The sequence below is a fragment of the Convolutriloba macropyga genome, chromosome 4 (assembly GCF_964194025.1).
Source record: "Convolutriloba macropyga chromosome 4, txConMacr16.3, whole genome shotgun sequence".
Lineage (NCBI taxonomy): Eukaryota > Metazoa > Xenacoelomorpha > Acoela > Convolutidae > Convolutriloba > Convolutriloba macropyga.
Window position 1 is genome coordinate 8,770,583 of NC_134471.1, and position 25,503 is coordinate 8,796,085.

At 40.8% G+C, this 25,503-nt stretch overlaps 1 protein-coding gene across 1 annotated transcript in view; it reads left to right on the forward strand.

Moving 5' to 3' along the window:
* The window catches only part of LOC142337450 (peroxisomal acyl-coenzyme A oxidase 3-like), a 49,240-nt gene that overhangs the window by 22,464 nt on the left and 1,273 nt on the right, over nt 1–25,503 (forward strand). The window contains exons 6-8 of the mRNA XM_075386678.1: nt 2,606–2,915; nt 3,612–3,717; nt 22,051–22,345. Coding sequence (XP_075242793.1) covers nt 2,606–2,915; nt 3,612–3,717; nt 22,051–22,345 — 711 coding nt within the window. The remainder of the gene's footprint in view (nt 1–2,605; nt 2,916–3,611; nt 3,718–22,050; nt 22,346–25,503) is intronic.

The following is a 25,503-nucleotide window of genomic DNA, read 5'->3' on the forward strand; positions in this document are numbered from 1 at the left end:
ATTGGCGGCTTTTTAATACACTTGCCAAAGTATAATTGTGAGTTGGCAATGATAATTCCAGCTGAAATTAGAAGCCTCTAGTACCTGAAAATATTTGAAAGCACTTTTTACGACTCTAAGAGGAGTATTGGTGTTCTTCATATTTTTAAACTGAATTTCCTTTTGTTCAACCGGCCTTTTGAGCTAAACGAGAAACTGAGTAAGATTGCCGTGTGAATGAAATTTTTTCTGAGCTAGATATGTTTCTGAGCGATATGGGTGCGTAATTTTCCCATCCCTCGAATGCTAAATAATGAAGTCGTTTTAATTGCTCTCTAATGAATTTTGAAGCAATTATTCTAAACTCGTGTGTCTTTTTTTAATAGCCGCAAAGCGATAGATGAGGCTATTATTGGTCTTCTTTTGGTTTTTTTTACAATTCAAAGAAATCGAATTGTATTGGGGAGGTGTTTTTTTAAGACCAGTTCACGCATTTTCATGATTGTTGAAGGAAAATTGAAGCGATGAATTTGGTCACGCCGAAACAGGAAGTAGAGCGAAAAAGCGAGTGGTTTTGCGGCGTGAAATTTTCTCGTTCTAATTTTAAAGCGGAGTAAGAAAAAGTGAACAAAAATTTGCTTACCGGCTAGTGGTTTTTGTTCACATGCGGCATTGTGACATTAATTTTTACTATATAATTTCGATTTTTTTTATCTGATTTTTTTTCTAAATGGTTTTCCCAATCCATTCATAGTCCATTCTGGGTCAAATTGTTGTTGTTTAGTCAATGAAAATTCTATTGATTGTGTCGGGACCTGTCCTGCTACGTTTTTTATTCGTCAAAATTTTTGTCACGGCCATGTGACGTCGCAATTTCTTAAAATCAGATTTTTGTTCATTCTTTCACGCTATTTCGACGCTAATTGCGTGTGTGAGGTCACGTTTCATTATAAGTGGAGAGAATTTTTTGTTAATTCGCGTGATGAAGTGCTTGTTCACACGTGACTTACTTCACTCTCAAAGTGACTTCCTCACTCTCAAATTGACCTCTTTTGTTTAATTCTGTGAGTTATCGCTTTCTCGATTACTCGGGAGTTCCTTTCCTTCCATAGTCGGGTTTGCACCCATTAAGAAAAACTTGTCTAGGCTACAGTCCCCGAAATAAATTGAAGAAATTTGTCGAAAGTTAGATGGTTTGTTTGTTTCTCTACTTAAGTTTTTTTTGTTTGATTTTTAACTTTCAAAAATTGCGTAGTCTTGTTTTCTACGTTTTTATACTGTGTACGCATTCTCTACTGTCTAGCATGTATCATTCTCCTAAGACGTTTAGTTTTATTAGCTTTCTGCTTTCTTTAGATTTTCATTATTGGTTTTCAGTTCAGTGCAATCAATGTAATGCAGATCTGAGAATTTTTTTTAATTTACTTTGAGTTTTGACTGGAATATGTTTTCTGAGAGTATTCTTTGGGCTTGGTTTTAATAATAATCGATTTTTTGACTTCGAGTACTAGCCTGTTTCTTTTGTCATTTTCTTGGTTAATTTGCATTTTGCAATAGTTAGAATTTCGTTTTTCTGAATAATTTTCGTTCAGCTTCTACGAAAATTATGTGCCTTACGAGTTCACAATTTGTGTTTTTGGTAGCGGAATTCTACGTTTCAAAGATCATAATATTTTCCTGACAATTTTCAACCCCGGTCAGTTTTGTACCCTATCAGTATTTGTACGTTCTAAGAATTGTGGCCAATTTGTCAACGTTACCAGATATGTTTTTTAATAATACAAAATTTTGCGGTGCAAGATTTAAGAGCTAGTGTCAATTATGTGCTGCTTTTTTGTATCTTTTCTTAATGATATCTTAATTGTTTATAATTTAGCTTGTTGCAATGAAGGCAATTCTCAAATATTTCTTGTTGTGTAAGGAGTGTAAATTTTTATCAAATATTTTGATGAAATCTGGTAAGGTAAAAAACAAAAGTTCCAAGACAAAATATAATCGTTTCGGCTCCAGTTTATTGTTCAAGACATTTGCATTGAACAGGAGGATTTTGAAAATCTTCTCTGTTTTCCTAAAATGCTTGGTTGGTTAAAAAGAGATTTTGCTCAATTCCTCCTCTGACGAGAAGCACTCGTATTGTCAGTCCAGCCATGGGTCTGTGAGGCAGAGGGGCTGGGTTGTCCTGCCTCGGCGTCAAAAACCCGGATCCTCGAAGAAGGGCATCTTGGGATGCTTTCGGGGTTGGTTGGATCTTGGGCTCGGTTTCTCGAGCGTCCGTTCCGCTGCGAAGAAGCGTCCAACCATGGAGCAGAGTCTTTATAGTTCCTAATAGTTTATGGTAATTATTCCGGATAGTCTTTTTTAATGCTGTTTTTCGTACGACCAAATTTCGAACTTGTTTAAACCGGTCAAAACCGAGGGCAATATGTCACTTCACTGCTCTTAGAGCTTTGCTTGTTGTTTAGCTTAAGGTAGCTAGCGGTACAGCCAAATCCCCTTCCCAGTCGTTTGGGAGTAATTCGTCCAACTTTACTAGATTGTTTTCATCTTTGGCGCCATTCAAAGTCAAATTTTGTGGCAACAGACAGTACGGTGCATAGAATATTAAAAGATCCTTTTTGTGCTTTAGAGACGCGGAAAAACGTTTATCGGCCAGCCTTGGAGCATTATTGATGGGGAGAGTTGCTATTGTTGGAATCTCAGTGGCTAACATGCGCTGTGCTCTAGTGATCGCTCTCCGATTCTCAAGTCAACGTCGTCAGTTCTTTTCGGAACAGAATGACAAAACGGAGACCCCTATCATTGAGTACCCGACACAGCTGATGCGCTTGCTGCCGAATTTTGCCAAATTCTTTGTGTATGAGAGATTCTCGCGAGTGTTGTTTGAACATTTCCACGAGAACTTGAAAGCCAATGTGAAAGGCGAACTGAAGGAAAAGGTTAGGAGAATTGAACCCAAATTAACAGTTTTTGAGAAATGAACCCAAATTAAGTCTGTTTGATTCTTCAACGGTGCATGCCTGCAAGTTGAAAAAATTTAATGTGACCTTTTTTTCAATTGTTTACTGTACCGATAAGTGAATCACGCAAGAATAATATGCGATCATTGAAAAGCAAATTTTTGTTATTGATGCTACTTTCCTTCGACAGCTGTTTAATTACAGTCTAGTTTAGGAAATATATGTCAGACTTTGACTAAAACAGAACGCTAAATCTTTGACAACCAACACATTATTTCAAACTTACAATATTTAGTTGCTCTCAAACGAAGTTCGCAGCTATTATATTAGTCGGGCTGCTCTTTTTATGCAATTTTGCGTGCTTTTTGTCAGCGTTTTTTGGTCTGACCATTTGACTTTTCTACCTCAAAAACGGGAAAACCGTTGCTTGTTGAAGGGAATTGAGTTGCTGAGCGGCTCTCTTAGAGCTTTACTAGTTGCTAAGTGTACAAATAATAAAGGCGCTGAGAACTCAAAAATCATACTGTGAGGGACAATTTTTGCTATGGCGTTGAAGACACTTCACCCACCCACCCCACTTCGCTTACCCCCTAATTAGGACCTGCACCCCTAATGCACCACTTGAGAGCAAATCGTCCGACGTTAGGCCGTTATCTTTATTTCCTTTTCCTATAGGATGAAGTTGCTGGTCGTCATTTGCATGTGTTGTCCTGCGGAGCTAAAGCAGTTGTTACATCATGTGCCCAAACAGCCATTCAAACATGTCGGGAAACATGTGGAGGTAAGTCAGCGATTGACGTAGACCGCGCAATTCTTCCGACGTAGAAATTTATACTGCCCGTACCCTAGTACCAGAGTAAATCAGTACTGAAAATCGGTGCTAGGACAATAGACCGAAAGACAACAGATCGAAAGCGAAAATTGGGACAATAGATCGAAAATTAAATTATTCAAGTTGCTTATTGACCAAACAGATTTGAGCGCTCACTTATTATACAGCATAACATGTTCTGTTGTGATATTTTGTTCGGTTGTGATAGATTCTTTGTTACTGAGTAAATAAAAGAGCAGCGAGAAGACTAAGGGACAAATCTATGCGCTATTTTCTACTCGGTAACCAAGCAACCAGAATTCCGTCTATCGTTGGCGTCGACGAGTTCGATCATCGTAAGCGATACGCCCGTGCACAGTCATACGCCAATGCAATTTGGGCACGTTGGCTCAAGGAGTATGTACCTGCGTTGAACCATAGATCTAAGTGGCAGACGCCTGCCGAGCAGCACCTCAAGGTCGGTGATTTAGTTTGGATCGTTGAAGAAAGCAACCCTAGGGGTTACTATCCAACTGCTCGGATTGAGGAACTTCGGTACGGCGCCGACAGCGTCGCCCGCTCCGCCGTCTTACGCTTGTCATCCGGATCGCTCGTCCGCCCACTCGTTAAGCTTGTACCAATCCTCCCAACATTTTCTCCCGGGCCGGATGATGTTACTGAGTAAATAAAAGAGCAGCGAGAAAACTAAGCGACGAATCTATGCGCTATCCAGCGAGAAAGTTTATTACGTAATTTCTTAACCATTTAACATCTAATATGCACAGAAAAAGTCCGTTTAACATAATTTTCGCTAAGCCTACTAATATACTAAATCGATTGCGCTCTTTTTAGGCTTAATATTTTTATGTTTCGAAAACGTATCGGTGACCAATCTGAGGTCAGACAAAATACCTGCTAACAAATACAGCTAGATTTGCCGGGCCATTCAGATGTGCTTTTGCCTTAATACGTTGTTCAACACAGTCACTTACATACTGCTGTCTTTATCGTGGTTTACTCGAGAATTGAATCTTTATCGAAAGAGTGTTTCCGTCACCTTTATTTCTGGTGCCGCGTTGTTAGTTAGCTTTCTAACAGAGACACTACTAGTGCGGACGTCTGCCACAGACAAATTCTGGAACCGAACTCGAAGATAGAAAAGATCTACACAGACTGGGCCAGACACTATCTATCCAAGGCAGGCAATGGACACACTTTTGTAGATCGGCAGAGAGATGTCAGAAGTGGACTCCTTCTAGCTGAAGTCATTCAGAGTGTCTCTGGAGAGACTATCCGTGGAGTAACAACCAGCACAGCACACGACGGAGAAGCGTTGGAAAACAACGCTGCCTGTCTCCCCTATTCAGCTTCCAAAGGAGTCAACGTGCATGGGGTACAACCACAAGATACCCTAGATGGCAATTTGAAGTGTATCCATACTCTGTTCTACGGACTGTCCCGACTCAAACAGAGATCCAGATCATCTGCTCACGGACCTACTTCACAGTCTTTTGCAGCTGATGCGCACGGGTGTCAACCAAGCAGTCAACCTCCACAAAAAGAAGTTACAGAAAACTGTAAGAACTATCCAAACTAAAACTTTATTACTTCACGTGTTGATGCTCCATATTTGTATCCGGCAAATCTAGGCCCCAAATCCCTTTTTCTATCCTATATAACAAATTTTTTCGAAACTCCTCGGTCACCGATAACCTTCCCCTTACACTTTTTTTGAAAAACAATAATTTTGACAAATTTTTTGTCAAAATCCAAAATAATCAAATTGCGGTGTTTTTTACAGTTCTTGGCATAAAAGCGAAGCAAAAGAAGTTTGAAAAAATTTGACCAATTGTGAAAAAATTCCTTAGAGATTTATAGAAAAGGTTGTTAATCCGGGATGCAATAATTGCATAAAGTTGTCAATTTGAAAGAAAAAGAAGAACAATTTGGTCAAGTTTTTCAAATTTGAAAAAAAAAACTCAGGTTTTTTTTTACAAATAAGCGATTATTCTTGGTAACTCGTGAAAATCGTGCTTTTAACATCAAGGTTCAGAGTTTCAGCAAAGCTCAAGTCAATTATGTTGTAAAAATTATTATATGGTTTTTATATTAGCTGCAAGTTCACTGCATCACGCCATAAAATCCTTGCCTCAAGCGTTACAAGACCATTATAAAAAAAGGAATTTACGCATTACCGGGTCTGAGTTTTAATCCTAACGCTTTGAAAGTCCGAAAAACCGCGCAATTTCAATTGAGTCACTTCTTCCGTGATAAAAAGAGTCTAGTTATATGGCATGATGTGGTGAACAATTCATTGTCCCGTCATCGCAGTAACAACAATAAGCCTCTAACACCTTCGCAGCTAATTGAAGTGCTTGAAAAGTATCAGGAGCGCATAGAAGCTATAGTGTTTTGCCCCAGAGAGGGAACTCCTGATATCTACGATCAGCTCACGCGTAGTACTCTAGTTACCATCCATATAGTGAAAGACATTGTGTCTAGACGTAAACAGAAAGACCCTAGTTTACTTAAAGAGTACAGAGCATTACATCAAAGACCTGCGCTTGAGCTGAAAACACTCACTATAGTGTTAGCACATAAGAACAACCTCCGGTCCTTGATAACACGCTCCCGACCGAAGAAACTTTCAAAGCGCCGTCGTAAAACGCTTCGCACCCGTCATGCGTTCGAGGAGGCGGAACTCACACAAGCCTTTGATAACCTGAATGTCACTTAGTCTTGCGCTGTTGTGGGAGTCTACCCGCTGACTGGCGGTGTGACTTAGTTAACTCACAAGTTACGGGTTAGTTTGTGGTTGGTTCTCTCCGATAGCGCTTTACTAAACGTTTCGCTCTCCCCATTCTTCGAGTTTTTCACTACCGTCCGTTTTCCGCAGGTTATCTGGTTTCAATTTCCGCTTCCATCCTTTTGTTTCCGTGTCATTTTGTTTCTTTCTATCCACCGTTTATTTGTTGTATGATGTAGTATGTTGAGTTTTGCTGTAGTAAAATTTCTTTCTGCTAGTATGCTGGTTTGTTGTTTAGTCTCGTTCCTTGCTAGGGTGTGACATAAGTTTGTTCTGGAGTTACGGCTAGTAAGTTTTCTGACCTTTTCGACTTTTGGTTATACTACATCGTTGCCGTAAATTGTTCCATGTTTGATGTTTTGATGCCGTTGATAAAGCCCCATAATGTTTATGCTAGTTTACCTGGCAGTAGCTCCTCTCCTTCTTTCTAGGGTGTGACTTAACTTTATTCTGGAGTTACGGCTAGCTTGTTTGGTTGAGTTTGTTGCTGTGGTCTGCTAGCATTGATCTTCCCGCCTCCTCGCTTGTGGTTTACCGTCTCCCTCCCGTGCTATCCCGGCTTCCCGTCCCGTCGCGCGCCACCCGCTCGACTTTCCCTTCTCCGTACCGTTTTCCCGTTTCGTCGCGCGCCATCCGCCCGACGTTTCCGCCCCGTCCGTACCGTTTTCCCGTTTCGTCGCGCGCCGTCCGCCCGACGTTTCCGCCCCGCCCGTGCCGTTTTCCCGTTTCGTCGCGCGCCATCCGCCCGACGTTTCCGCCCCGCCCGTGTCATTTTCCCGCTTCGTCGAACGCTTTTCGCCCGACGCTCCCGTTTGTCCGTCCGGTTTCCCGTTGCGTCGTGCGTTACTCGTTCGGCGTCTCTTCCCGTCCGTTCCGTCTCCCGTTCTGTCCCGTTTCGCGCTTTCTGCGCACCGTTCTTTCTTTCTTTCGCCGGGTACTATTGTACTCGACGAACAACTTTGCTCTTTGGCGGTTTGCTAGGCAACCGTCACACTAGGGTTCCCTATAACCCATTTGTGTTGTGCTGTTGCATGTCTATGTACTTTATATTAGTACCAAATTAAACTTGTGGTTCCTGTTTTTTCTTAAGATCATGACAACATTGCAGGACAAATTTAACAAACTTTATAATGCGAGGGCAAAATTAGAGGCTGAACTTAATAACATCTATGGTGATATAACAATGCTGTTGATAAGCAAGACAGGAAAGTTAAGATCGAACGTCTGATTGTTAAGTGCAAGGATGCTTTTACTAGAGTAGTTGATAAGAATGAAGATCTCTTTGATCTGGCACAAAAAACTGAAGATCCAGACGCTGCCTGTGAGAATCTTGAACAATGGTTAGAGACTGTAACAAAGAAAACTGATGAGTTAATTGCTGTTGCTCGAGGGTATATCAATTCGGTCCATGACAAAGAGACAGCAGAGCTGTATACCTCTCACCATTCAAGATTAGGTTCACATATGACTTCCTCAAAAAGATCAAGTCAGCGTCAACGAGACTTAGAAATATCAAGACTCAAAAAAGAGGAACTTGAGAAACAACATGAGGCAAAGCTTCGCATTGCTAGACAGCGTCTTGAAATTGAAAATAAACAAAATTGCGGAATTGGAAATTGAGCAGCTTGAGGAGGATCATCGCAAGGAAGTAGCTGCTGCAGCCCTTGAGGAAATTGAGTTGATGACAAAATCATCAGCAGACGGGTCTGGTACAGGCAGAATGGGTGGGTTGTTTACGGAAAGAAGTTCAGTCAAGAGCAAGAAACTTGTTCAAGATTGGGTTAATTCGTCACCGGCCGGGAACATGGCAGATGTCGCAAACGAACCGAGTTTGCACTTTTCTGGTTCCATCGCCCAATCCAACCAAGCAATTGTCCAACGACCTTCCTCAACTCAACTTCCGAACTCACACTCCAATTTCAATACACATGGTCAAGTTGAGGCCAACATCAACCTCCCTGTCCATGGGCCGCAAGAACCAAGTAGTAGAACCAATGTAACCAATGATGCACATGTTGCAAACAACATCATGCAAGAGCAGCAACAGCCTCAATATACGCCTCCATCACTCCAGTTGAATTTAGTCAGCCCTTCGCGTCCACTACCTTTAAATACACTCGTAAATGCTCCGCTAGCACTTAATCCGCAACAAGCACACATAAATGTACCAGCCCCTCCATCCCCCGTTCTAAACCTCGCACCACCGCATTTCCCGTTAATCCCACCAGCATTCCGCTTTCATCCTTCGCCGCCACAAGCACTCCCACTACAAGCCACTAACCCCGTGGCGAATAATGTCAATCTGTTACCCCATTCTCCGCCTGCACCATTCGTTTCCTCCGCAAACGTTTTCGTACCTCAATTAATTCATCCACCACCCCCACAAAAGAGCTTTCAGCCCCAAAGTTTTGTCCCTATAACCCACGCACCTCCTGCTCCTCCAGATTCAAATGTCTGGCGTTTTCCAGCAGCAGTCCCATCTAATGCAGTACCACTTGTACGAATATCCGCAAACTTATACACCGTACAACCGGCCCCGTCAATCAACCCTCATATATCTACATCGCACCGCTCCTCATGTACAAGCAGCAGCAGGCGCTCAAAATTACGTAACATCAGACTTCATGCAAGCGAATCCATTTAGTTCTTCCACAGGTACCGCCCCCACCTTTGTCACTCCGATCATTCCGCCAACGTATGGAGCTACCGTTCCGAACCCGTTGTGTTGGGGTGGCCCGCCGCATCCCACACCTTCGGCTCCTTCTTTGGACTCTGCGGATTTGATAAAGCAGTTGGCGGAGACAATTACTTGTAAGAAGAACGATCCACTGCCCGAGTGGAAGTTGTCACAGTACAACGGTGATCCCCTGCAGTGGCACGAATGGTTCGGACAATTTAAAAGCGCCATAGACGCACAGTCCTTGACTGATGATGTCAAGTTAACATACTTAAAAATTCTTGTAACTGGAAAAGCTAAAACCGCCATCGCTGAGTTCGCATACTGTGGCGTAATGTATAAGGACGCACTTAAGACACTCGAACGTAAATTTGGCCAACCACAGGCAGTAGTCAGTGCACACTTAGACAAACTCAGCTCTTTTCCTCCACTTAAGATGCACAATAGTGATAACATCATAAACTATTCTGCAACAATTTCAAGTCTTGTTGGGGTCTTTAAATCACTTTCATATGACTCAGACCTTAAGAGCGCCTCACTTCTCAACACGGCTGTGCAAAAATTGCCGCCCAATCTGAATGAGTCTTGGTCACTCTTCACTGTGAAGAAACATTGGGTTAAGCCAACACTCCTTGACTTCAACGATTGGTTGAAGGAGAAGGCGGAGGCACATGATTTAATGAAACAAACTTCATCGAAGGCAAGAACTGAGGATAACACCAACTCAGTAGTAAAGACCAAAGTTGCCTCAAGAACTTTTGCTGCTAATACACAAACTAAGGGCACTCAGAGACCAGCCTCAACATCGTCAACGCCTGCAACCCCTCGCTGCATTGTGTGTAAAGGTAACCATCGCATCTGGGAGTGTAGGGTATTTAAAGAAAAGTCTCGAGCAAAGGTAGTGGCGGAAGCAAAATTGTGTTTCTCATGTCTGAGAGAAAAGCATATGTTCAGGCAATGCCCAAACCCCAGGAAATGCAGGAAGGACGGTTGCAACAGCTCCCATAATACTCTTCTCCACGGAGCTGAGAGGGTTTATCCATCTAAATCCCCTTCAAACAACAACAACAGTAATTCTAATGCTGGCGCAAATCAAAGTAAACTTCCTAGTGTGCAATCATCGAGTAAGGCCACCACTTTGTCATCTGTGAGTAATGTGAAAGGCCTCCTTCAGGTGACTGAATTACAGTTGAAGAGCTCTTGTGGTGAAGATACCACGGCTTTAGTTTTGTGCGATACCGCTTGCAGTAACTCTTGGGTGTCCAATGATCTTGCAAATAGACTTGGTTTGCACGGTACAGCATTGAAACTAACAGTCAAGGGTATAAATACCGAGGAGGTTGTAGACACTAAGCTAGTTGAAGTAATTGTAACACCACGCGACAACCAAGCATTTGAACCATTTAAAGTCAGCCCTTACGTAAAGGAAAATTTGAATGTAGGCGCCGATGTCATCAACATTAAAGCACTTCAAGAAATATACCCTCTTCTAGCAGTTCTAGATCCGGTTACATATTGCTATGGAAACATCGAGATGATACTTGGACAGGATGTGTATCGTGCCATCCGCCCGTTAGAGTACTTCGCTGCCGACGAGAAGTCCTCGCCCTTCGCTGTTCGCTTGCCCATAGGTTGGGTTCTAAGGGGCCCTCTACCGTCGTCTTCAGGCTTAGTCTCGACTTGTTTCAAAGCTAATATGGAGCAGGATTTTGAACTCGCTAGTCAGGTAAAATCTTGGTACGACATGGAGTCGTACTGCGCACTTAAGCAAGTAGACCCACGATCCACCTCGGATGCACGTGCGCATGAAATTCTTGAAAACACCACCGTGCATAATGGAAAAAGGTACGATGTCGGAATGCTATGGGCTGAAGATAACATCGAACTGCCCAACAATTATTTCTCAGCGCTTGTTCAATTAAAGTCTTTGGAAAAGCGGCTAACGAAAGATCAGACACTAAAGGAAAAGTACTCGAATACCATCAAAGAGGACTTAGACAAAGGCTACGTAGTAAGGGTCAAAGATGCTCATAAGGTGGAAAGTCGCTCGGAACCAGAGTGGTACCTACCACGCCATCCGGTTGTTAACCCGAACAAGCCGGGCAAGGTTCGTAGGGTACTAAATGGAGCAGCAAAATTCCATGGCGCATCTCTTAATAAGTCATTACTCACCGGACCTGACTTACTACAGAACCTAATCTATGTACTCCTTCGGTTCAGACAACATCCATTTGCCGTATCCGCCGACATTGAGGGAATGTTCCTCCAAGTTGGAGTGTAACCTTGTGATCAGCCATCATTGCGCTTTTTGTGGCGGGAGGACCCAACATCAAATGTTTTGGTACACCGGTATACACGCCACATCTTTGGGGCAAAAGATTCTCCCACCTGCGCTAACTGCGCACTTCAACGCACGGCAAGTGATAATGCTAAGGAGTACCCAGAAGCTGCGAAAGCCGTCCTTGAGAACTTCTACATGGACGATTACTTAGACTCAGTGGAATCCCCCGAGAGGGCCCCCATTAGGTCGAAGGAATTGGTACACCTTCTCCATCTAGGTGGGTTCAAGCTTACTAAGTTGGTAAGCAATGTACCAGATCTGGCTCACCAAATCGATGGGTCTGCTCAATCCACTGAACCGAAGGTCATCGTTTCATCAAAGGAGGAATCAATGCACGTGCTTGGGCTTAAGTGGGATCACAACAACGATACTCTGGTTGTGAGCAGGGGTACTAACAGCACCATCACGAAAAGTTTAACACCGCGCTTGGTCCTAAGTCTTGTATCAAAGGTCTACGACCCAATTGGTCTTGTCGCACCGTTTACTGTTGGTGCTCGGTCAATCTTGAAAGACATTTGACGTGTTAATGGACAAAGTTGGGATGATGAGTTACCTAAAGACACAGTTGACAGATTCCTTGCCTGGTGTGTTGAACTGCCGCGGTTAGCTGAGATCACTATACCGAGAAGTTACTTTTCAGGACCATTCCAACATCTTGAACTCCACATGTTTGGTGATAGCTCGCAAGACGTATTCAGTGCAGTAGGTTTTCTTAGGGCTCAAGTAACTTGCACTTCCGGGGAGATTATAACAGAACTGGCGTTTGTCTTGGGCAAGGCCCGTGTTGCACCTATGAAGGTAATGACAGTTCCTAAGTTGGAATTACAAGCCGCTCTCCTTGCTGCCCGTTTAAAAAGGGAAATCTGTCGAGCATTAACAGTTACTGTGGACAAAGTCTTTATGTGGACAGATAGTACCATCGTCTTGCAGTGGATAAACTCAACAGACAAACACCCCATCTTCATTGCAAAGCGTGTTAGTGAAATCCTGGAGAACACCAGCGTTGACCAATGGAACCACCTCGCCACTTGTGATAATCCGGCAGATGCTGGCACGCGTGGTATGTCCGCTGAAGTTTTGCAATCAAGTAGCTGGGTGAGGGGTCCTGACTTCTTGAGAACTAAGCAATTCCCTTTTGTACCAAATACTGACGTCGTTGATAACATCAAGCTCGGCGTTGTAACAAAGGAACAAGATGATGACTCCATCTCATCTCTAGCCGCATTCGTAAACAAGCCCCCTAAGGAACAAAGCATTAATCTAATCGCGTTTGATAAGTTTATTTCTTATCAAAAATTACTTCGTGTCACCGCATATGTGCTCCGTCTTTTACCATCTCATGAAAGTTACCGTAACGTAGACGGCAGCATAGCCGACCCTGTTGAGCTTGACGAAGCCGAGCGTCATCTCCAGTACTTGGTTCAGGGAGTCCTTTAATACTGAAAGAAAGGATCTTCTTGACAACAAATCCGTTAAGAAGGGCAGCCGTATTGCTCAGTTCACTCCGTTTATTGGGCCTCATGGTCTCATCCGTTCTTCTGGTCGACTTTGACAGCTAGGGGAAATTAACTTTGACACTAAGCATCCTATCGTGCTGGATGCGCGTCATACTTTTGTTTGAACTGTTTCTGCGGCATACTCATTTGAAGAACCATCATCAGGGCATCGATTACTTAAGGTCAAAGGTACAGGAACGTTACGCCATCCTAAAACTACGTTCCACACTGCGTTCAATCAAATCAAACTGCGTCTTGTGTAGAAAGTTCCGCGCAAGAACCATTCAACCTATCATGGCAGACCTCCCAAAGGAGAGACTCGCATACCAGTCTCCTCCCTTTACCAACACCGGGGTTGATTACTTTGGCCCATTCGACGTCACAGTTCGTCGGACTACCGAGAAGAGGTGGGGATTTCTCTTCACTTGTCTCACTACTCGTGCTGTTCATGTTGAAGTCGTCACGTCCATGGACACTAGTTCGTGTGTAATGGGAGTGGAGCGGTTCGTCTCCCGTCGGGGTTCTCCTGCTATGATTTGGTCGGATAATGGTACGAACTTCATTGGAGCGGAGAAAGAGCTCCGTGAATGTGTGGAAAAATGGAATACGCTTAACATCGCTGCCGAACTTGCACATAAGGGCATTAAGTGGAGGTTCAATCCACCCAGTGCGCCACACCAAGGTGGCATCTGGGAGAGGTTAGTTCGGAGTTTTAAAAGAGTACTGTACACTATCCTCGGTACGCGTCGCCTCACAGATGAGGTGTTGAACACTACTTTTTGTCTGGTCGAATACGCACTAAACTCACGTCCCTTAACGCCCGTAAGCGCCGACCCGTCTGACCTAGGCGCAATAACACCTAATCATTTTCTACTCGGTAACCAAGCAACCAGAATTCCGTCTATCGTTGGCGTCGACGAGTTCGATCATCGTAAGCGATACGCCCGTGCACAGTCATACGCCAATGCAATTTGGGCACGTTGGCTCAAGGAGTATGTACCTGCGTTGAACCGTAGATCTAAGTGGCAGACGCCTGCCGAGCAGCACCTGAAGGTCGGTGATTTAGTTTGGATCGTTGAAGAAAGCAACCCTAGGGGTTACTATCCAACCGCTCGGATTGAGGAACTTCGGTACGGCTCCGACAGCGTCGCCCGCTCCGCCGTCTTACGCTTGTCATCCGGATCGCTCGTCCGCCCACTCGTTAAGCTTGTACCAATCCTCCCAACATTTTCTCCCGGGCCGGATGATGTTACTGAGTAAATAAAAGAGCAGCGAGAAAACTAAGCGACGAATCTATGCGCTATCCAGCGAGAAAGTTTATTACGTAATTTCTTAACCATTTAACATCTAATATGCACAGAAAAAGTCCGTTTAACATAATTTTCGCTAAGCCTACTAATATACTAAATCGATTGCGCTCTTTTTAGGCTTAATATTTTTATGTTTCGAAAACGTATCGGTGACCAATCTGAGCTCAGACAAAATACCTGCTAACAAATACAGTTAGATTTGCCGGGCCATTCAGATGTGCTTTTGCCTTAATACGTTGTTCAATACAGTCACTTACATACTGCTGTCTTTATCGTGGTTTACTCGAGAATTGAATCTTTATCGAAAGAGTGTTTTCGTCACCTTTATTCTTATCAAGTCCCACGGGCCGCTAAGGCATGGCCATGGCTCGCGAGGCATGGCCATAATGTGGTAAATACATTGCAGCTCGCAAATAATGCTTAATTTGAACCAATAAGAATAGAAATTAATTTTCGATCTATTGTCCCAATTTTTCTGTTTTCGATCTACTGTCTGGTCACCCTGAAAATCATAATTGAAATTCAATAATTCATTACTGAAATGTTATGACACACAGATGCGGTTGTGTACATACTCTCTCTGATCAGTACATGTAGTGATAACCATAATGTACAAATTACTTTAAATTGGTCTCAATGAATGTTCTTAACAATTAATTGAATCTTGTTTGTCTTTACTACTCGGAGGTGTCTCTCTGTGTTGGCAGCGTCTTTATTGTAAACAGGCGTTGAGTAAATCTGGCATTCCCAATTTTTTTCTGATTAAGAGAGATTTTCTGTTTATGCGCCTCGTCTCTAGTCAATGATTTTTAATTTTGAAAAAATATAAGTAAGCGCTTTTAAAACAGCTCTTAGCTGTTTTCATCCATTTGGCTATTTAATGATTGTAGTTAGGTGTTTTGTAGAATCGTTTTTGAGGCTATAAACCTCTACGCCGAGGTTAGCCTAATTAATGTGATGTTTTTACTAAGCGAAGAGGGGTTATGGTTGTTGTTGGTTATTTATCGGTGAAGTGCCAGTGAAACAGGATGTCAAAGTCAATTCTGCACGTGAAATATTTAGGTCAATTTGCTGAACAAATATGAGAAAGAGTGGTTGTCAAAAAGTTGTGGTTTCTGCTCATGCATTATTCTGAGGCAAAGAGAAATAGTATGTGTGAAATTTTTTTCGCTAAGGTAGGACAAATTGTCCTCGTAATGCATTGCGAAGCAGCTTTTTTGACAAGCACCAGTTCTCTTGACAGATCTTCTGGGTGGTTATTTTTTGGCGCTTTTCAGAATAATTTGTCTAGTAAAACTGTTGATCAAATAACCTTTCTGGTTTTAGTTGCTAAGATCAACACACCATGGTGGATCACAAAATGGACTAGCAGCTTCCTAAGTAACAGAAAAATCAAAGTAAAATTCAACCAAGCAATTTCCAAAAGCTTTACACCCGAAGCAGGGGTCCCCCAAGAGAGCATAATAAGCCCAATCTTGTTCAATATGTATGTAAGCAAACCAAAATGCAAAGATACATCAGTCTCACAATATGCAGATGACATTGCAATATACTACACACATGAAAAACAAGAAGTAGCTACTAAACACTTACAAATCGGAATTAAACACTTAGAAAAATGGTGCGACAAATGGAAAATACTCCTGAAGGCGGGAAAAACCATATACACCATCTTCACTAGACAAATACTGAACACAAATCTAAGACTAAGTTTAGGGTCAGAAGACATCAACGTCAGCAAAGAAGTAAAATTCCTTGGACTTGATCTCAATTACAAATTGACGTGGACAAAACATGTAGACAAAATAGTCGCAAAAATGCAAAAAAGAATCAACATGCTAAGACACGTAAAATCTAAAAATATAAAATCTAATATTATCATGTACCTTTATAAAACCTTTATAAGACCACTATACATGTATGCAAATGCAGCCTGGGCAAAGGTAACGAAAAGTGATCTCAACAAGATACAAAGAGAACAAAATAAAGCCATTAGACTTGCATATAACCTACCAATGTGGACAAGTGTAGATGAACTACATCAAATAGGAAATTTAGAAATAGTAAGCAAAACAATCCAAAAATTAAGCTCGGAATACCTTGCAAGGACTATAAAACGAAACAAAGAAATTAAAAACATAACAGAAAAACATTTAATAACTTGGAGCCAGATCAAAATGTATCCAACTCCTTTGCAAAACATTCTATAAAGAAAAAAAAAGAAAAGAGGAAAAAAGGGAAAAATGAAAGGTAAAGGGCAGATAGGGAAAACCAAAAACTAACGCTAAACTGTAAGACAAAAGATAAAAAAAATATTAGGGCAAAATCCAAAACAAAGGTGGATGGGATGTCTTGGGGTATGACTCGAGGCGTTAGCTGAAACCACTAAAAGTGAAAAAGAATTAAAACAAACAAATTTAGGGCAAAATTCAAACAAAGGTGGATGCGGATGTCTTGGGGTATGACTCGAGGCGTTAGCTGAAGCCAACCAAAGTGAAAAAGAATAAGAACAAACAAATTTTTGACAAAATTCAAAACAAAGGTGGACGCGGATGTCTTGGGGTATGACGCGAGGCGTTAGCTGAAGCCACTAAAAGTGAAAAAGAATAAAAACAAACAAAATTCGAAAAAAAATCCAAACAAAGGTGGATGCGGATGTCTTGGGGTATGACTCGAGGCGTTAGCTGAGGCCACTAAAAGTGAAAAAGAATAAAAATAAACAAAATTCGAACAAAATTCAAAACAAAGGTGGATGCGGATGTTTTGGGGTATGACTCGAGGCGTTAGCTGAAGCCACTAAAAGTGAAAAAGAATAAAAACAAACAAAATTCGAACAAAATTCAAAACAAAGGTAGATGCGGATGTCTTGGGGTATGACTCGAGGCGTTAGCTGAAGCCAATAAAAGTGAAAAAGAATAAAAACAAACAAAATTCGAACAAAATTCAAAACAAAGGTGGATGCGGATGTCTTGGGGTATGACTCGAGGCGTTAGCTGAAGCCACTAAAAGTGAAAAAGAATAAAAACAAACAAAATTCGAACAAAATTCAAAACAAAGGTGGATGCGGATGTCTTGGGGTATGACTCGAGGCGTTAGCTAAAGCCACTAAAAGTGAAAAAGAATTAAAACAAACAAAATTAGGGCAAAATTCAAAACAATGGTGGATGCGGATGTCTTGGGGTATGACTCGAGGCGTTAGCTGAAGCCAAACAAAGTGAAAAAGAACAAAAACAAACGAAATCTAGACAAAATTCAAAACAACGGTGGATGCGGATGTCTCGGGGTATGACTCAAGGCGTTAGCTGAAGCCACTAAAAGTGAAAAAGAATAAAAACAAACAAAATTCGAACAAAATTCAAAACAAAGGTGGACGCGGATGTCTTGGGGTATGACGCGAGGCGTTAGCTGAAGCCACTAAAAGTGAAAAAGAATAAAAACAAACAAAATTCGAAAAAAAATCCAAACAAAGGTGGATGCGGATGTCTTGGGGTATGACTCGAGGCGTTAGCTGAGGCCACTAAAAGTGAAAAAGAATAAAAATAAACAAAATTCGAACAAAATTCAAAACAAAGGTGGATGCGGATGTTTTGGGGTATGACTCGAGGCGTTAGCTGAAGCCACTAAAAGTGAAAAAGAATAAAAACAAACAAAATTCGAACAAAATTCAAAACAAAGGTAGATGCGGATGTCTTGGGGTATGACTCGAGGCGTTAGCTGAAGCCAATAAAAGTGAAAAAGAATAAAAACAAACAAAATTCGAACAAAATTCAAAACAAAGGTGGATGCGGATGTCTTGGGGTATGACTCGAGGCGTTAGCTGAAGCCACTAAAAGTGAAAAAGAATAAAAACAAACAAAATTCGAACAAAATTCAAAACAAAGGTGGATGCGGATGTCTTGGGGTATGACTCGAGGCGTTAGCTAAAGCCACTAAAAGTGAAAAAGAATTAAAACAAACAAAATTAGGGCAAAATTCAAAACAATGGTGGATGCGGATGTCTTGGGGTATGACTCGAGGCGTTAGCTGAAGCCAAACAAAGTGAAAAAGAACAAAAACAAACGAAATCTAGACAAAATTCAAAACAAAGGTGGATGCGGATGTCTCGGGGTATGACTCAAGGCGTTAGCTGAAGCCACTAAAAGTGAAAAAGAATAAAAACAAACAAAATTCAAAACAAAGGTGGATGCGGATGTCTTGGGGTATGACTCGAGGCGTTAGCTGAAGCCACTAAAAGTGAAAAAGAATTAAAACAAACAAAATTAGGGCAAAATTCAACACAAAGGTGGATGCGGATGTCTTGGGGTATGACTCGAGGCGTTAGCTGAAGCCAACCAAAGTGAAAAAGAACAAAAACAAAGAAAATTTGGACCAAATTCAAAACAAATGTGGATGCGGATGTCTTGGGGTATGACTGGAGGCCTTAGCTGAAGCCATTGAAAGTGAAAAGGAATAAAAACAAACAAAATTAAGACAAAATTCAAATCAAAGGTGGATGCGGATGTCTCGGGGTATTACTCGAGGCGTTAGCTGAAGCCGTTCAAAATGAAAATGAATAAAACAAACCTAGGGCAAAATCCAAAAAAAACACACTGCCCGGACTAAACTCTGGTTAGGTTTTCCTTTATTTTTTGCGTACATATATGAATATGTGCCTAGATGCCTAATATGTAAAGAACTGATGGACCTCGCATCAAGAAAGATCAGTGTGGGAGACTAGACTGATCATGAGAATCAGTCTAGGTCTTGAAGCTGATCTAACTCTTACTCCAGGGTACCAGTAAGGGAGGGCAGCATGATCGTGGGAATCATGCTGAAGCCTTGATGCTGGCCCCACACTCTAACTCCAGGGTACCAGTAAGGGAGGGCAGCATGATCGTGGGAATCATGCTGAGGCCTTGATACTGGTCCCACACTCTGTTCCCGCTTGGGAACAACCACTCACCCTCGCAAGGGCGAAAATAACCGCCTCAATAAGAGGTATAAACTACAAGCCTTTGTACTCTCAGTGCACATGCCGGCTGCTCGTCCTCTGAAAGGGAGGGCTGGCTGTCGGTGGTGCACTGAGGGTGCCTCTCTTCCTCTTTCTCACTATAAACATCAAAACCAAAGACAAGTCACCGTAATCTCAGCGCACAAGCCGGTTGTCGGTTCCCCGAAAGGGGGGACTGGCTGCCGGAGGTGCACTGAGGGTGCCTCTCTTCTTTCCTCCTGCTTTTTGTTTTTTTCTCTTCTTTTCCTTCAATCCACTGTCATTCCCTTCGATCCATTTCTCTAAAAACCCTACTCCTTCACTCTCTCCGACTCCCTCTCTCCCAAACTCCCTCTAAAACACTCTCCCTGTCACCCCCTCGCCCCCTCCGTTCTTCCATTCCACAACCAAGCATTCCATTCAAACCAACCTCCCTCCTCGAGACAAGCACCCAATATAACCCACAAGAAACCAACGAAAATACCAAAACCGAATGAAAACCAAAGTGAAAGCGCGGTTTAAAAGGTGGTGTAAACTACCACCTAAGAAATTGCAATTAGCAGTTCACTGCTGATTGAACACATTATATTTCATTTCATTTCTTTCTGGTTTTAGTTGCTAAGAGTTGAGAAATGTTGAATGTTTGATCTGCGTTTTGTTCCTTATATATAATTATGAGTTCTTAACTTTTTTGGGGTTTTTCGCTTTGTTGTTTATTAGTGTTACATCTGTAATGTGGGTAGCACTTAATTGAACACAAATTGCTTGGAAAGGCGTGGTAAACAGTTATTGGGATGTCGCTATTTGTAAAATGTTTTCAAAAATTGTTCGCGTACTTTTAATCTTCGATGATTAATTTTTTTCCTATTACCGCGGTCCCCATGTTTATTGCGTTGTCGGCCATTCATTCAAAGAAACTTTTATCTCTTGGTAAGTTTTTTTGGGGACGGATTTATCAGTTTTCCTCATTTAACTCATATTTATTTTGCTTTAGTTCTTTAAAACTGAAATGTGAAATTAAGAAAGTAGTGTATCTAGGCCATTAGTTACCTAATGCTTAAATCAAGTTTTGCTTCGATGTTGTATCGGTTTTTAATTGCTCTCAAACGAAGTTTTTAGTAATTAATAAGTCCTGTGGTCTTTTTTAATGCCATTTTTTGCTTGACCCATTTTTCGTCTGACGCATTTGACTTTTCGTCCTCAAAAACGAAATAAACAGGTAGGGCTCGGAGGGCATTAAATTCTATTAGATCCCTAAGCTTTACTATATTCTAAGAATGCGATTCATCAAAACTGTTTTGAGAAGACATTTTTAATTGTTCTCAAACGAAGTTTGTAGCAATTATATTAGTCCTGTCGGTCTTATGCAATTTTTCGCTTGACCAATTGTTCGTCTGACGCATTTGACTTTTTGCCCTCAAAAACGGGATAAACAAGTAGCTCCCAGCGAGCATTAAGTGCTCTTAGAGCCTTTCAGCTCACTAGTTTTAAAGTATGCGATTCACAGAATCTGTGTCGGAGACTTATACTTATGGTGCGAAGGGCGGTTCTTAGTGATTGCTTCCCCCCCCCAATGTTGCCAACCCGCCGGTGTACCCCCCCCCCCCTGCCGCGCTCACTTACGCCACTTCATATGAGCTAAAGCTAGCCTCACTAAACCGTGCCTAGCTACTGACGAAGCCAACTGCTCGCCGGTCGTTTGAGAGCAATTCGCCCGACGTTAGTCGGTTATGTTCATGATGTGAATGGTGGACATAACCGAGCCTTCGCAACCCTGCCCCCATTGCTTGGCCCCAATCCTACCCCCCCCCCCAACACACACACACACAAACACATTTCGGTCAACCCCCGCCCTAATGCTAGCATCCCTAAGCCACAGCTTGCTACTACTGAAGCCAACTGCTCACCGGGCGTTTGAGAGCAATTCGCTTGGTTCGCTTGAAGTTAGTTGGTTTTTGTTTTTTTGTCTTCTAGTCGTTTTCTAACACTCGTGTTTTTCAATTGATCATTTTTGATGGACTGGTAGAATGTCGGTAGACTGAGTTCCTTGATTCAGCCAGCGGATACGGGTTCTAGCCTACAAATCCCCTAATTTACTCGACTAGGAAAACTGAATCTTGGAATGCAACTATATTATTGTCCAGTTTCTAGTCTCTCTCCTATATATTATCTTTTTCAAGCTCTTTCAGATATAAGTATACTGCATTCTGATTGGTTGATAATCACACTGCTTTATATCAATTTAAATACATATCAAATATGAATTTTATAAGCATCAGAGGATATTTAGGAGTCGACGAATCAGAGATTCGTCATAACTGGATGGGATAAATGAAGCTGAGTTTAGTAAGTTGCTGTGCGGTGTTCTTAGAACTAGTTTTCGACCCAGATTTTTTGTTTACTTTTTAACTGTTGAGTAATCTAAATTATTTTATCATTCGCATTTTAAGCAACTGAATTCATTTGGTGATAGATTACTACTGAAAATCAAATTAAAAGTGAGTTGAAGTGCTTAATAATGCTCGATAATGTCATTTGAGCTTAGTGAACTTATTGTCCCCAGCACGCGTACTCCTCGACTGTATGAAGCAGGCTACAATAGAGTGGTACCTGGCCAGTCAATCTAGAGCAAACTTTGCCACACATAAACTGTAAAATTAGTTTTAACAAGTACAGATTGGATGTGAAAAGTGAATCATTTCAGGGCACGGGTTCCTTGCCCATTCTAACTTCGGAAAACTTCGACAAGACAACGATCCTCAACTCACGTACGAGGGAGATAACTACGTGTTGATTCAACAGTTGGTTAACTACGTTCTCGGCACATTCAAACAGACGGGAGTTGTGAAGCTGTTCGATTTCGAATTGAGCGAAAAAATGGAACCGTTTCTGAAGTCGGTCGGTAACTTGGAATCGGAGTCTGATATCCAGAGAGCTATGCGTTGTCTGGTCTTCGTGATGTTGAAGATCTCCACTCATCATAACAATCATTCAAAATTAGGAATGTGGTGTCAATTTTCCCTGTAGAACTGATAGATGAAAACCATGGAAAAGAATGCGTTTTTATGCGAATTTTGATCGCGAAAATAGTTGATTGTTTTCCCCCTCAGTTACTAAGTAGATTGAGCTAAAGTGAATTGCAGTTCGTCAGATAATTTTTTTCTGCATTTACACTGAATTATGCGAGGATTGGAATTTTGGGAGCGAGAACTGGAGAAATAACTGAACAGATTTTTCATAGAAGGTAGCGAGAGCGATTCGAGCTGAACTCGAGAATAATAACTATGATAGGTCGCGAACCAGGATTTCATTCATTTTTAATAGCCGCCCTCATCTTCTCAGCCGGCTATTATAGCGCTCCTATTTTTTTTTTCAATTCAAAGAATTCGAATTGTATTGGGGCGCTGTCTTTTTTTTACGACTCGAAGAGGAGTATTGGTTTTCTTAAGGTTTTTTTTTTTACCGGAAGTACTATTCGTTCAGACGCTGTTTTGACCTAAAAGCGAAAGTGAGAAAAATTGCCGCGTGAACTAATTTTTTCTGAGCGAAAGAAGTATTTTGATCATGCGCTGCGTTTAGTGAATGACTTTTTGACTTTGAAAAGTAGTTTTTGACTGAATGGCACATATAGATAAACGTTTTTAGCCGTTTTTTTCGTCTAAGTGGCCCATTTTTTTTGCTTGTAATATGGTTTTTTGTAGAAATGATTTTTATTCGATGCTATATTGAAATGTAAATCTTGGAAATTAAAAGCGCAGTGTTTTGCAGAGCCTAAAAACGCGTTTCAAGTTCAAAATTGGCATAAATTTCTTGATTTTTTAATTAATTTTTGGCCTTTTTCCTATTATTTTCTTCATTTTTGGATCTTTTAGCCGTCTTTTTGTCAAAAATCAGTCAATATGACAACTTCCCGTTGACAATTCATATACTCGATGCCTCTTTTTACCTCGATGTAATTTTGTTTTATAAAATTGTACATATGCTAATCCGATTTTGGTAGTTTTTTTTCCTATTTTTCTCAGTTTTTTCTCTTTATTTTGGTTTTAATTAATAGTAATATTCTTTTTGTGCAAAATGAGGGTCTTTAATTTCGTTTTTCAATAAAAATGTCAATATTTTTTTAGTGTTAAGTTTTTGAAATTTTTTTTTATAAATGCTGTCCTAAAAATTTTTTGACCTTTCTTTTGCAAAATGTTTCGTATGTTTGATTTCTGCTTTTTCTTTTTTTTTATCTGTTCAGGTGGATAGGTTTTTGTCTCGGATTTATCGATGTATTTTCTATGTCTCGAATGCTGAAAAATGAAATGGTGTTAGTTTTTCTTGTTTTTTTTTAAATTTGATTTTTAAACTTTCAAAACTTTTAAACTTTGATTTGAACTTTCAAAAATCAAGAATTAGTCTTTGTTACGGTGTTCCTTACATTGTGTCCATATTGTTCACATTCTAGCTTGTATCATTCTAGCTCTGTCCTGGCACCTACATTTATACTGGTTTTTTTGATTTTTTCAGTTATTAACAAATTGAATGATTTCGGCTTTTTCTTAGATTTTCGTCATTTCTTTGGGTTGATATTGATTTCATTCAACATAAGGCAGTACTAAGGGTGTACTAGAAAGCTTTTTCCAGAATTGCTACTTATTACTTTTTATTGTATTTTTTTCCGACCTTGGTATTGTTCTTAAACATTTTTTTGCCTTTAAATATTACTCGGTTGCTTTTCTATGATTATTTTAATTTTTGAATTAGTTTGAAATCATGTTGTCTAGCGTATATACAAGAAGAAAAAAGTATATGTTGTTTTTGTCTTAATTGCAGTGATGAGAAATCTAACTGTAGTAGTTTTCTGATTCTTAACTTTGAGCTTTATTTTTTGAAAAATTTAATTTAGTTTCTAAGTTATTATTATCTGCCGTTTGCTTTAGCGATCTTTTTGAGATTAGAATCATGAATTATTTGAGGGCAGTTGATAGCTCTGTCAGCTTTTTGTGAGACTATCAGTGTTTTGACTATCCTAATTGTTTTGCACTTATCCTTACCAAACGTTTTCAATAATAAATATTTTTGCGGCATTTTGTTTCTCTTGGTGACAGTGGTTTTCACCAATTTTTAGATCAGACCGGGGGGGGGGGGGGGGGGGGGGTGTAATGAGTTTATGGTTTATTAAAAAAGGTAATGGTTTCAGCTGCAATAAGGGTTTTTGTCAAGTTTTTACGCTTCGAGTCGCTTCCGGAATTCTTCCGGCTATGTTTTTAAGATCTGTTCACACATTTTCATGATTTTTGAAGTCAAATTGGAGTAGTGATTTTGGTCACGCCGAAACAGGAAATGGAGCGAAAAAGCGAGTGGTTTTGCGGCGTGAAATTTTTTCGCTCTAATTTTAAAGTAGAGTGAGAAAACGGTGTTTGAACAAAAATTCGGTTTCTCGGTAGTGGTTTTTTGTTCACATGAGGCAATTTCACTCTGATTTTTACTATTTTTTCGATTTTTTGGGTCGGATTTTTTTCTAAATGGTTTTCCCAACCCATTCACAGCTCATTGTAGGCCTAGTTTTTTGTTTGAATTAAATTTTCATTTATCGCTAGTGGTTTTTTTGTTCACATGTGGCATTTTGACACTGATTTTCTGTTTATTTCTTATTTTTTTTTGTTCTGATTGTTTTAAAAATGGTTTTCTCAATTCACTCATAGTCCATTCTAGGTCTAGTTTCTCTGTTTAGCCAATGAAAATTCTTTGAATTGTACGTCAGGACTTGTCCTGCTTTGTTTTTTTACTTCGTCGAATAAAAAAATGTTTCGCTTTACCTCATTTTGCCGCTTTTTCAACATTTTGCGCGAAATCTTTTTGACTTCTCTAGGCTAGTTTCTCTCTTCTCTCATTCTGTTAAAAGTGATTTGAACATCAGTTGCTCAGCAAAGCAATTCAAAATGAACAGAGTCAGTATAAAAAATTGAAGTCAGAAGTAGAAACGGGATAAACCCATAAAGCCCAATTTTAGATGCCCGCTATTTGAACGTCGTTCCTATAAGTCTTAGTTGCCATCTCTAATGCTTATTGGTATTGATAGTAGCCCCTGTAGCCTCTCTCTAAGAAACAGAAGTACGTTATGTTCAACTACGAAATGCCATCAAAATAAATCGGACTTAAAAAATGTTTTTGT